This window comes from Euprymna scolopes, chromosome 32 (assembly GCF_053919585.1).
Source record: "Euprymna scolopes isolate OS-2025 chromosome 32, ASM5391958v1, whole genome shotgun sequence".
Lineage (NCBI taxonomy): Eukaryota > Metazoa > Mollusca > Cephalopoda > Sepiida > Sepiolidae > Euprymna > Euprymna scolopes.
The window spans coordinates 93,382,163-93,396,554 of NC_136513.1; the positions used below are offsets into that span (position 1 = coordinate 93,382,163).

The following is a 14,392-nucleotide window of genomic DNA, read 5'->3' on the forward strand; positions in this document are numbered from 1 at the left end:
CTAGCACGGTAGAGAGAGCCCACCTTCCTCGCAGCGGCCCTGGCAATGCCCTCGATGTAATTGTTCCAGCTCATGTTTCCTGTGAACGTTAGGCCAAGGAGCTTGAAAGACGTACTCTCAGCTAAAGAGTTGTTGGCCATTGCTATAGGTGGTAGAGAAGGTTTCCTGTAATTATTGAATGAAACCAGTTTTGTCTTGGTGGCATTGAACGTTACCATCCATTTTTGTCTCCATTCCACTACTGATTTGAGGTCATCCTCTAGTGTTTCTGCCATTACTTTAGATATATGTTCATTTGTTTTCCTGTCGTGCCTGCTATAGAGTGTGGTGTCATCAGCATATATACCCATCTCAGAGGCAATTTTATCGGGGAGGTCATTTATGAATATCAGGAACAGCAGAGGACCAAGGATAGATCCCTGGGGCACTCCGGCATTTATAATATATTGTTTAGACGTACGACCGTCGAGGACAACCTGGATTTTTCTCTTATCTAAGAAGGATCTAATTATGTTAAGTATTCTACCAGTGATACCGTAAGATCTAATCTTCCTGAGGAGACCCTCATGCCATACCCTGTCAAAAGCCTTAGATATATCTAGAGCTACCGCTCTGCCCTCTCCCGCTTTGTCCAGTGAATGGTATATGCGTTCAGAGATTACAGTGAGGATGTCTGCCGTGGAACGGGCTTGTCTAAATCCATATTGATGGTCGGTCAGAAGTTTAGCATCTGTAAGGTGCTGGACTAGAGCATGGTTAATTAAGGTCTCAAATATTTTGGCAAAAAGTGGGAGGAGGCTAATAGGGCGATAATTTAATGGGTCAGTTCTTTCGCCAGAATTCTTGAATACTGGTACCACAGAAGCAGTTTTCCAGCAGCTCGGAAAGCAAGATTCATTAAGGCATTTGTTGTAGAGTTTGGAGAGAACTGGAGCTACTTCGGCTGAGCACTTTTTTAATAGCACAGCTGGGATGAGGTCGGGTCCACATGCTTTGGAAGTGTCAAGGTTTTTTATGATAGCATGCACCTGAGCAGGGGTGATTTCCAGATCGTCTAGCTTGGCGTCTGTCCGCATAGGAAGTCAGGTAGGGGGTGGTTTAAAGGGTCCAGTGTAGAGTTGGAGGCAAACCGACTGGCAAGCATGTTAGCCTTCTCGGTTGCTGAGCAAAGAACCTCGTGATTGTTGGTTAGTGGGGGAATCGTTGATTGCCCATTATTTACTACACTGTTGTAGATTTTCCAGAAGTCACGAGTTCCTAATTTTTGTGCTTCGATGCGTTTTTTAGTGGTTTCCGTAAATTCCCTCTTAGCTGTCGCTATTTCTTTCTTAACGTTACTTCTAGCTTCTATGTACTTTTGTCTGTTTGAACTGGACTTATGTCGGTTAAACCTTCGGAATGCATGCTGCCTTTGAGCAATGGCAGTTGCGCAAGTCGAAGTAAACCATTGGGGAGAGTGGGGCTTGCTATAGAATTTCCGCATGGGAACATGCGCTTCGATTGCAGTTTTGAACCATTCAGTGGTCTCAGTTGCACACTGTTCAGCAGGAAGAGAAAAAATATTTTCCCATGGGGCGTCTCTGATAAGATCTCTGATAGCTTCCCAGTCAGCCTTTTTATAATTCTATATATTATTCTAATGTCTCAGCTAATGAACCGTCTTGTTTTTACAAGAACTCTAAAAATATTCACAAACATTCTGTGTTTTTTCTATTGCTGTAAATCTTCCATTTCAAACGTATATAAAATATATATTTTTATGAGTGTGTGACTTCCTAACTCATTATTTTGTTTTGTTTATCGTATGGCAATTTCTATCGTTTTCTTACATTTAATAAAAATCCCTGAAAAGTTTTTCATTGAAAATATTTCTATGGGTTCAACTCATCCCAAAAATTCATCGCTCATTACAAAACACTCTTTTTCTTTTTTTTTTTTTTTTTGCACAGGCATAGTCACTTATCAAGGCCCAGAAACCACTTGAGGATAAGGGTTAAGAGTGTACAGTAGTCAATTGAACAATATAGTAATCGTTAGTAATGGAAATTCGGTAAATTTGTTAACAAGTCGAACGGCTCATCAAGAACTTGTTTACGTTGGACTTGAAGACAGCCATATTGTAGTCAGCTGGAAAAATGGAGAACGGAAGGCAATTCCACAGGCGTGCAGTTCTAAGAAAGAAGTTTTGTTCATGGAATCTACGTTTAGGTACAGATAAAGAGTGGGGGGGTTATTGATTGTGTTTTCAGCTAGTCTAGTGTTTCTTGTGAAAGTTTGGCGAGGGGAAACCATAGATTGAAGTTCATTCGAACATATTCCATGAAAATAACACTCTAAAGTAAAATTTCCAAACCGGCGTGGAACATATATATATATATATATATATATATATATTGATTTCAACGTGATGAGTGTTTTCTGAAGGATGAAAACGATGTTATTTTTTGTATTTAATATTTTTTTTTTTTTAATATTTTTTTTATATTTCAAGCTGTCCTCCGCTCTTGTTAAGTATCTCGACGATTTTTTTGGGGATCAAGAGCGGAGGACTGCTTGACATAAAAAAAAATATTAAATACAAAAAATAACATCGTTTTCATACTTTAAAAAACCTTCATAACCTTGAAATCATTATTCTAGAAGCATACGTAAACTTTTAACGTTATATATATATAAAAGTGAACGCATCTGTCTGTCCGTCCGTGTGTGTATGTGTGGGTGTGTCTGTCTGTGTACATTTCCCTATGCAATAACTCTGTAAATTTTCAGTCTACAGACTCGAAATTTGATATACAGGGTATTGAGATTTGGGAAAATATTTGTAATCCGTTTTGGCCAGAAATTTGGCTGTTAAGGAGTCACAGTTCAATGATTTGACCTTTGAGAACTCCACCAAACTCCTCCGCCAATTTTGGGTATAAACAATTGAAATTTTAGATATAGGCTCCTTGAATATGGATCTAACTTAATAACTTGATTTGAGCCAAAAACAATAAATGTTAACGGGTCATAATAGGAGTCAAAGTTTTAAAAAATTGACCGCTTCAGTCTCTGCCAAATTACTCAGACAATTTCTGGTCTAAACATTTGAAATTTTACATAAATGGTATTCAGAGATAGGGCAAGCTTTTTAATCGGTTTGGGTCGAAAATTTGAGTTACCAATATATAAATGCATGTATGTATGTTTGTATGTCTGCCTAAAACTTTTGACAGAGGCGACGGATTTTCACAAGATCAGTAGATCTTGTGAAAATAAGTTGTCTCTGTCGAAAGTTTTGAAGTTCGACCTTTCAGACGACAAATATCGAAAAATTGGCTAAAAACATTAATATCTTCACCTTCAACTGGGCACTTCTCTACAGGCTTTTTTCCCCGATATTTTCGAAAGTCATCCTCCCCTTTCGATTGTCTGGCCTTAATTAAAACCTACGTCATTTTCGGTTTGGCGGTGGTCGTAACAGCAAAGACGTTAGTTTTTTCCCGTTCTTTTCTTTCCTTTGCGATACAGGTTCGAGCCTGCCTTCCTACTATCACATTTTTTTTGCTCAACATACACCGCCAAACACCCGGGCAATGCCGGGCTGAAATGCTAGTAACTATAAAAGTGAAAGCGTCTCTGTCTCTGACTCTGTCTCTGTCTGTCTGTCTGTCTGTCTGTCTGTCTGTCTCTCTCTCTCTCTCTCTCTCTCTCTCTCTCTCTCTCTCTCTCTCTCTCTCTCTCTCTGTGTACATTACCCTATGCAATAATTCTGTCAATTTTCAGTTTACACACTCGAAATTTGATATATAGGGTATTGAGATTTGCGAAAATCTTTGTCATCCGTTTTCGGCCAGAAATTTGGCTGGTAAGGGGTCAAAGTTCAACGATTTGACCTTTGAATACTTTACAAACTCCTCCGCCAATTTTGGGTATAAACAATTGAAATTTTAGATATAGGTTCCTTGGACATGGATCTAACTTAATAACTTGATTTGAGCCCAAAACAATAAATGTTAAGGGGTCATAATAGGGTCAAAGTTAAAAAAAAAAAAAATGACCTCTGCGGTCACTACCAAATTACTCAGACAATTTCTGGTCTAAACATTTGAAATTTTACATAAAGATAGGGCAAGCTTTTTAATCGGTTTGGGTCGAAAATTTGATTACCAATATATAAATGTATCTATGTATGTATGTATGTTTGCATGTCTGCCTAAAACTTTCGACAGAGGCGATGGATTTTACCAATATCAGTATCGTTTTGAAGCTCGACCCATCAGACGACAAATACCGAAATATTGGCTAAAAACATTAATATTTTCACGCTCAACTGGGCACTTTTCAACATTGAGGGATCGTTTTTTTTTCACCAATATTTTCGAAAGTCATCTCCTTTTTTTCGGTTTGGCAGTGGTCATAACAGCAAAGACGTCACTTTTTTCTCGTTTCTTGTCCTCCTTCGCGGTACGGGTTCGAGCTTGTCTTCCTACTACCACATTTTTTTTTTTTTTTTTGCTCAACACACACCTTCAAAAAACCGGGCAACGCCGGGCACCCACGCTAGTATATATATATATATATATATATATATATATATATATATATGTGTGTGTGTGTGTGTGTGTGTGTGTGTGTGTGTGTGTGCACAGAATAAACAATACAGAGACACAGAGCAAACGGATGACGCCATAGAAGTAAACGAAGATGGAAGGACACCGCGACCAATTCATTCGGGGCGGGATCAAAGTGTAGTATCTGTTCTGCAGATGCTGCACTTAAGGTAATTTGTCCCAGTCAATGGAGGGGAAACTCTCTATACTGGGACAGTTACTATTTTTGGACCCAACCAGAGTGCCCCTTTCCCCCTTTTTTTCGGGGAGCTGGTTTAACCCCACTTTAAAAACGACCTCGTGTCACATTTTGCTTTGGTGAGAAAGCACATAAATACTATTAGGACACGACAAAGAGAAAATGTAATCTGCTTTAAACGGCCTGAAGAGATCGTGAAGAAATTCTTTATGACGTCGATCATGGTGATCTAATGAAAGGATGATGCAAGCCGTTAAAATAAAGAACATCGATGACTCTTCAGTGGTCCAAAACCTCTTAGATTCCTGAATATAAATCGCACTGAGACGACATATGGAATTGTACGGTCGTTGACGATGCCCCGTATGTTGACAAGTCGCGTGTAGTTGATGTTATCGCCTCTCTTCGGCTTATTAAGTTTATCACGTGTTTGGATAATTTTGTTGTTCTCTTTAAACTGTAACGGTCCGCCTAACGCTAGTTTATGCTACTAGCGATGGTTAACTGAGCACGGCTTTGTTTACGGCGGGGTTTTCCTACGGCCAGCACAGCCACTACGTGTTAGTACCTGTTTTACTTGAAGCGAACCGTGTCGAAATAAAAACCAAAGAAACAAAACAAACATTACCCGGGGAGTAATTTTGATTTGCTTATGACTTGAAACTTTCTTCTCGGCCTCGAAGTCAACCAATATTAGATTCCTGTTAAATGCAATGCTACAAAAATTTACATAAGGGAATCACCACGCGGTCAAAGTATACACCGTGAGTAATATAGCTTATTTTGATTATCAAGATTACTAATCTAATCTGAGATGTCATTCTCACAATGTTTCCGCCGATGTAACCTCCGACCTTCTTCCGGTGCGTCTTGTCAAATTAGCTAATCTTTGTATTGCAATCGGAAATTTAACTTGGTCCAATTAATAATTTAATGGGTGCGTCTGCGTCTGTGTTTAGAAGTTGGCTCGGGCTCGCTCGGCAACTGACGGAAATAACCGAAAAAGGTCGTCCGATGATAACGTTATTATTTTGAAAACTATTCTTAACACGAGGAGGAAGTGTTTTGTAACTTAACTGTACTTTCGCTCAACAATTTAATAAAAAAAAAAAAAATTGTAAAACTTGAATATAACTTGACAATACCGTGTAAACCCGCATATAAGAGACTTGTTCTCTGGTCCTTACAAACTCTCATATCCGGGTTATACTCATACCAGGGTTTCTTTCATGCGGGTTACACGTTACATTAACACAGGCTCTAATTTGAAACCAGAGAAAATCTCTCTTATATCCGTTTTTGTATATTCGGGTCTCTTATATCCGGGTTATACTGTACTATTTAAAAACTAGTAGAGTAACATAAGTGCATAAGCAACCTGTTTTTAGATAATTCGAATCTATGAAGGCTACTTTTTAATAAATTGGAAGAAATAAAAAAAATAATTAGAGTTAGGGTTTAGGGTTGATTAGATACATTTATTGCATTTCCATATTTTTCCTATTTATTGTTATAGTTTTCTCGTAGCAGTTTAGCGTTTCGCGATCGACCGCTTCCGGTTATTCCCGTCAGCGATCGAACACGCACGAGCAACTTTGTGGAAACCGAGGGTCGGTAAATGCAAAAGTGCCATTTAATGTGTATTATTTGAGTTACATGCAAAACTGTGTTCATCTTAGATGTTATTCTCATAAGGTTTCGGCCGATATTACCTCCGACCTTCTTCAGGTGTATCTTGTCGAACTCGGGAATCTGCACGGAATCTCATTCCATCAGCAAAGACCGGATAATAAGTCTTAAATAATTATTAATTATATCCTTAGAATCCCCCTGCACGGGGTCCGATGTGCAATGGATAAAGAGCTAAGTATAATAAATAATAAGTGTCAGGCTTCTGGAGGTTGAAGGTTCAGGCAATACTAATAATATAATTGGTACTTGTGCATAATTTGAACCAAACATAACTCAACGTCCGATCGGCGTTGCTCGGAACACGACGTTAACCGCTGAGCTTCGCCGGTTATGAAAGCATAGCAAACGCAAATAAAAAAAAAAAAAAAGCAAAAATAAAGGAAACATGTACACTAGTTACCTCCAACGCGCACGCGCGCTACAGTTTTACCCCCACCCCCACCCCCACATTGTATGGAGCACGATGTAATTTAATTTAATTTAATATTATCATCCGAACTTTTTTACCATTTAAAAGAAGAAGCTTCAAATAAACTGCTAATATGTTTTTTTTAACTTTACAGCATACAAAAATAATGAAAATGCGAGACAAAAATCGTATTCACATTATCGATGCTTTAAAACAACGTTCCTATGTAGTGACGTAAAAAAAAATTCTGTTAAAAGTTTTGTTTATAATGTAAACGTAATAATTTTAACAGAAGAAATAAACAAAACAAAAAAAATAAACCTAGAAACAACGAGCTACCATGCCAAATTTTTTGCTTTATTTTTGTAATATAAGTTTTTTTTTACTGTAATTTGTTCTTTTTTTTTGTTTTGTTTTTGCTTTTTTTTTTTTTTTGTTTTTGTTTGTTTTTTGTTAAACGAAAAAATTCAAAACAAACCAGCTAAGCAAAGTTGTTTTTTTTTTTTAGTTTTTGTGTAACAATTAAAGAAAAGTTGTTGTTTTTTCAATAAAAGATTAATAAATTTTTTTTTTCGGTAATGGTAGTTCTTAACATGGGGAGGATGGGGAGGGGCGTCTATTCAGAAAGCCATTCTTAACATGGGGAGGTTGGGGAGGGGTGTCTATTCAGAAAGCCATTCTTAACATGGGGAGGTTGGGGAGGGGTGTCTATTCAGAAAGCCATTCTTAACATGAGGGGAAGGGGTGTCTATTCAGAAAGCCGTCTTTAACATGGGGAGGTTCGGCAGAGGTGTTTATTTCGAAAGCCGTTCTTAACATGGGGAGGTTGGGGTGAGGTGTCTATTCAGAAAGCCATTCTTAACATGGGGAGGTTGGGGAGAGGTGTCTATTCCGAAAGCTATTCTTAACATGGGGAGGTTGGGGAGAGTTTTCTATTCAGAAAGCCATTCTTAACATTGGGAGGTTGGCGAGGGGTATTTATTCAGAAAGCCATTCTTAACATGGGGAGGTTGGGGAGGGGTGTCTATTCAGAAAGCCTTTCTTACATGGGGAGGTTGGGGAGGGGTGTCTATTCAGAAAGCCATTCTTAATATGGGGAAGTTGGGGAGAGGTGTCTATTCAGAAAGCCATTCTTAATATGGGGAAGTTGGGGAGGGGTGTCTATTCAGAAAGCCTTTCTTAACATGTGGAGGTTGTGGAGGGGTGTCTATTCAGAAAGCCGTTCTTAATATGGGGAGGTTGGGGAGAGGTGTCTATTCAGAAAGCCATTTTAACATGTGTAGGTTGGGGAGGGGTGTCTATTCAGAAAGCCATTCTTAACACGGGTAGGTTGGGGAGGGGTGTCTATTCCGAAAGCCATTCTTAACATGGGGAGGTTGGGGAGGGGTGTCTATTCCGAAAGCCGTCTTTAACATGGGGATGTTCGGGAGGAGTGTTTATTTCGAAAGCCGTTCTTAACATAGGGTATTTTGGGGGGTGCATTGCGTACGCGTGCATCTCCACCCACATCCATTCTTCTCATATCTTTTGGCGATGATACAATTTTCGCCACAGGAAACGCAGTTTTTTGGGAGTGTTTTTTTTTTGCTTGTTATTTTTTTTGTTTGTTTTTTCTTTCAGCAATTATTTTTTTTTTCTTGACAATATGAGACCGCTTGTCCCGGCGTCATCAAATATTTTACAGTTTTCAGAAAATGGCTGTTACAGGTGTGTGCTGCTTAATGAATTTAATGATTTTTATCTCCTTCCAATTTTTGTTTCGGAAAGTTCGTCTGCTACTTTGCAGTGCATGGATTGGCTGATCGACGTCTTATGTCGCACTTAGCCTTTTGGCCAAGATCAAAGTGTGGTATCTGTTCTTTAGATGCTGCACTTCAATTTCTTGTCCCCCTTTCGGTGGAGGAGCAGTCCTTCACGACTGAGACAATTTTTTTTATTTTTGTACCTTTTCTCCACATTAAAAAAACGACCCTCGTGTCTAACTCTGTCCCGTGGGGAGGCATTGTAAATAGGTACAATCAAACCCGAGTGCATGACGTCATGTTCCGAGCAAAGCCGATCGGGCGCCGAGTTACGTCTGGTTCAAATTATGCACAAGTACCAAATTATAATGTTATGACTGACCGTGGTGGTGGTGGTGGTGGTGGCGATGATGATTCTGAAGATTGTGATGCTTATGATGATGGTGCCGGCTGACTACAATATGGTTGTCTTCAAGTCTAACGTAAATAAGTTCTTGATGAGCCGTTCCATATAAGTTATCAAATTATAACAAATTTTCAGTACTAATGATTATTATATTGTCCAATTTCTACTGTACACTCTTTAACCCTTATCCTTGAGTGGCCTCTTGGCCTTGATAATGAGTTGATACCTATGAAAAAAAAAAAAAGAAAAAGTCCAATGTGAACAAGTTCTAATTGAATCGTCCCCCTAAGTAATCCAAGTTTCAAAATTCCCACTGTTTACTATGCTAAAATCACAATGACTAATGTATACCTATTAACCCTTATCCTCGAGTGGCCTCTGGGCCTTGATAAGTGGTGACACCCTTGTAAAAAAAAAACTTTGAATAAGGTCGCAGCTGAAACATGAATGCACATATATTGGCAAAAAGTTCTGCAGCACAAAAGGTCACTCGTTTAAATGGCACCACTCTCATCTTCGTGGCTCTTCAACGGCCATCATTTATTATTTTTACATTTGGAAGTAGCGTCGTGTACTGGATTTCCAGATAAGCCAGTCATCTAATAAATAAATAAAAAAGGAGTTCAAGGCTGAGATAAGAGTTAAGCCATGAGAGCCACTTTTTGTAGGATGCGGAGAAAACATCTGTGATTCGGATTGATGAAGAAAGCGGTCGTTAGTTTATCTATAACAGTTATTCTCCACCTTTCTTCTAGCATTGACCCCCACCCCCATCCCCAGCTTTATGTATTTCTCCATTTACCTTCTCACTCCCATACAAAAAAATTTATAGTCTTGATAAAGTGACAGAAAAACAAATGAAAAAAGGTATAAAAAAAAGAACCTTTTTTTGTTTGTTTAGGATTTTAAGTTTTACATAAAAATACTATTATGCATTCGTATCAAAAAATTGTTTTTTAGAAATTAAACGTTTTTTTTTAATAAAAAATTATGAAGTTTTTTTTTGTTTTTTTTTTTGTATTGCATTTTTTTTGTTTTTTTTTTTACTCCCTTGTGCATTTAACGAACCAGATGTAACTCATCATTTGCTCGGCTTTGTCCGGCGCATGACGTCAACAACAGCCGGATAAAACCGAGCGTTGGCGATAAAATAAAAACAACGCTACAACAAAAATAACTGTACAATGAAATTGTAAAATGTAGAAACATAAAAAATAAGTAAAAAGCAAAAACCTACCGTTCATTTATGTTTTTTTTTTAATATTGTTTGAAATTGTTTTCTGTTTTCAAAATAAATACATATAAAACAAGTTTTTTTTTGTTAAATAATAGGAAACTTTTGTTTTTGTTGTTAAATAATAGGAAACCTTTTTTTTTTTGTTAAATAATAGGAAACTTTTTTTTTGTCTGAACTGTTTTTTTGTTTTTTTTTCAATTTTTAACGTAAAAAGACATCGTCTATGTCTTAAACACGTAAAAGTAAATTTTTTTTTTTTTTGTGCAACTCTTTATGTCAAATGGAAAAAGCCTAAAAAAGGGGCAATAAAAAGCATTGGGGGGCAGGAACAAGGATTATTTGTACATTTTTTTCGCCAGAAACAAAGACTTTTTTATTATTATTTATTAGTGGAAGGAGGGGTTCGGCCTTCCTATTTGGTACAGTGACCAAGAAACCCTCCTTTTCGGCGGGGGTCGTATTCACCGAAGACCCAGACCACCGGTGTCAGAACTCTGCCGACGTTGGGTTTTCTGCGGTTAAAAACGGACTCGTCGGTTTCTACCGTTATGGCCTGGGCCTCCAATCTGCCGGGGATTCCTGAGAAAAAAATCCCTGCATATATCACGCAGGAAAAATTTCCAATCCACGATTGTGTGGCGAGAACATAACCCACATTCGCGATGGATATTTTTTGTAGATGCCATCTCGAACGCCCATAAGTATATTATTTTTATTATACATGCGATGGTTAGTCGGGATTTTGAGAAGAAGGTCCCAATCCTAATGGAGGTCCATCGACATGTTACACTTCTACACCTCCAACCGTAACCGTCGGAAAGGCTTGTTCTCTTTGCAAGTACACAATCCTGGCCAAAATGTAAACACCTTTTCTCTTCTGCCAACAATTTCCGTTGCTGACAAAAGTTTAGTGCAGCCTCTGGGGTCTGGAGCTGGTCCGCAAGGTTTGTAATATTCATTATTATTTCGTTAGTTATCTTTTTAAAACAATTTTTTTTTTTTTTAACTCTTCAAATAAGCGTTTCTTGAGTTGTGACACTCTTCCAATTGATAGCGAAATTCTCGTCTGCTTAATCGGCAACGCTCGGTTATATCCGGCTGTTGACGCCATGCGTCGGACAAAGCCGAGCAAGTGCTGAGTTACGCCTGGTTCGTTAAATGCACAAGTACCCTGAAAAGAAATAATTATTTTTAAATTATCAAGTATTTAAAGTATTTACCCCTCACTATATAAATTTACTCCTGGTTGAGAACCTCTGAGCTATAACACACACACTCTCTCTCTCTCTCTCTCTCTCTCTCTCTCTCTCTCTCTCTCTCTCTCTCTCTCTCTCTCATGACACAATCTGAAAAGCTGAATCCACTGTGAAAAATTTCCCCCACTCTATATCTGTGCCTAAATCAAAACGCGGATTTCATGAACCAAGCATCTTTCTTAGAACTGCACGCCTGTGGAACTCTGTTCCGTCTGCCTGCTTCCCACCGGACTACAACTTGGATGTCTTCAAGTCCAATGTTAACAAATTCCTAATGAACCGCCCCCTTAAGTAAACACTTCATCAAATCTCCACACTAACGTAATGTACTTGCAATAACCCTTATCCCTGAGTGGCTTCCGGGCCTTGATAAGTGGTGATCACTGTGTAAAAAAAAAAAAATAATAATTTTTTTTAAAATTATCAGATATTTCAATTATTTACCCCCTGACTACTTGACTATATAATTTTTTTTATCCTCTATGGGTAAATTTAACCCTGGTTGAGAACCTCTGATCTATGACATTCGAGAGAGAGAGAGAGAATATATATATATATATATATATATATATATATATATATATATATATATATATATATATATATATATATAAAAGTGAACGTGTCTGTCTGTCTGTCTGTGTACATTTGCCTACGCAATAACTCTGTCAATTTTTAGTCTATAGACTCGAAATTTGAAATACCGGGTACTGAGATTTGAGAAAATCGATGTGACGGGTGCCAGCCAGAAATTTGGCTGTTAAGGGGTCAAATTTCAACGATTTGACCTTTAAGAACTCTACCAAACTCCTCCGACAATTTTGGGTCTAGACACTTGAAATTTTAGATATAGGTTCCTTGAACCTGGATCTAACTTAATAAAGTGATTTGAGCCCGAAACAATAAATTTTAAGGGGTGATAATAGGGGTCAAAGTTTTAAAAAATTAACCATTTTTTTTTTTGTTTTTTTGCTTTTTTTGCACAGCATACACCTCCAAACACCCGAGCAACGCCGGGCACCCCTGCTAGTATATATATATATATATATATATATATATATATATATATATATATATATATATATATATATATATATATATCATTCGAGTTATTAGGTCTTGGCTTGCATGTAATTCTCACAATATGTCGGACGATATAACCTCCGACTTTCTTTAGGACTTAATGTCTAACTAGGGATTCCGAATCGCCTGTTTTTTTTCTGATTAACCCCTTTATTCGCGTGGTTATATTGTTCTCGTTCCGCTATGGTGAAGGTCTTTATTAATTCTTAATTGTATTCTCAATATCACTTCCAGCGAAAATCGAACCATCAACCTCTAGGTTACTTACAATTGATTAATACGGAATGCTAGTATGAAGTTTGGGGACGTTAAACTTAGTTTTTGATTTGATGTTGTTGATTGCTGGCAACCGTCCGTCGCTACATAGTCTGAGCAGGGTAATATGGGAGGATAGCTGTTGCCAGTGCAACAGTTCCTCCCCGCCCCACACACACACGCACACACACACTGCGAAATCAGAGGATCCAAGGGAAAGACAAAGTCGATACACCTTGGATCTAACTGTATCGCAGGAGTTGCCGGTGATGACAATATAAAGTTAGCCTGCCTTTGGAACTCCATAATCGGATTTTCTGTCGGGGTTTACACCTTTCCTCTGATGGGGTAATCCTACTATGCAGCGGAGTTTTTTTTTTTTCCTTCTCCTAGGTGAGTTACTGTCCCAAATTGATGAGCCTCCCGAAACAGCCCGAAACAGAAATGTAGTCTCACTATTTATTACATTATATTACTATGATTAGTATTTATTATATTTACATTCTTATTTATTTAAAATATATATATATATATATATATATATATATATATATATATATATATATATATATATATATATATATATATAAGTATGTATACATATTCCAAAGACGGGCCGGCGGTTTCAGGTTTCATTGTATTGAACCAGCCATCTATGGATAATATGAATTTAATGTTTTCACCGACACTTGAATTCGTAAAAATTTCAACAAAATTTATAAATGGGTAATAATGATTTCACCTGACATACGTTGGAATTTGTATTAATTTCAACATAACATATATTCCGACTGTGGGAAAATTTATATTATATTTATATTATATTTATATATTTAAATTATATTCCGACTGTGGGAAAATTTAATTCATGACACAGGTTTCTGACGCACTGCATGCTAACAAGAAACTACGATTGCTAAATCAGCAGACACTGAGGAACTCGAAAGTAAATATGCCTTATTGAAAAGATAAAACAGTCAACACCTCTGCTATATAATATTCTCACAGTTCTCCCACGGGTTCAAAGCTGTGATCGAACAGACAAATCATCTTCGAACAAATACAGGAGAATACTACTACTACTACTACTACTACTACTACTATTATTATTATTATTACTACTACTATTACTACTACTACTACTACTACTGAGATGATTGCAACATCTTGTCAGACGAGTGCCACTCCCTCGAACACTTAAAGTCCATAAGCCCAAATGCCTGAGGGAGTATCTATACACAGATGATGTTACAGAGTTTTAGCTTTGTACGACAGCTAAGTCTCTCTTTCGGTTCAAAATGTTGAGATCCAGCAACAAGCAAGAGCAAGATAGCCAGCAACAAATTAAACTGCAGACCAGCTTAATGCGGGTACTGGTCTCCCGCTTTATGTTTTTTTTAAATCAGAGATTTGCTTCTCTTAGAAAGGTTGCCTTCACTACGGCTTACGGAAGCCCTCTCCACCCCAACACATATATACATACACACAAATATACACGGTGCTAGTTGGCCGGTGACCCCG

The 14,392-nt window shown here is 37.7% G+C and overlaps 1 protein-coding gene across 12 annotated transcripts in view; it reads left to right on the forward strand.

The window, feature by feature from the left end:
* The window catches only part of LOC145256500 (soluble guanylate cyclase 88E-like), a 957,444-nt gene that overhangs the window by 688,907 nt on the left and 254,145 nt on the right, over positions 1–14,392 (forward strand). The window contains exons 1-2 of one of the 12 annotated variants that reach the window (XM_080115453.1): positions 5,004–5,555; positions 8,513–8,599. The exons of 9 other annotated variants lie outside the window; for them this stretch is intronic. In XM_080115453.1, the coding sequence (XP_079971579.1) occupies positions 5,500–5,555; positions 8,513–8,599 (143 nt within the window). In that variant the 5' untranslated portion in view covers positions 5,004–5,499. Of the gene's footprint in view, positions 1–5,003; positions 5,556–8,512; positions 8,600–14,392 lie in introns of those variants that run through there. 2 more of the 12 variants (XM_080115454.1, XM_080115460.1) reach the window with 2 other exon arrangements.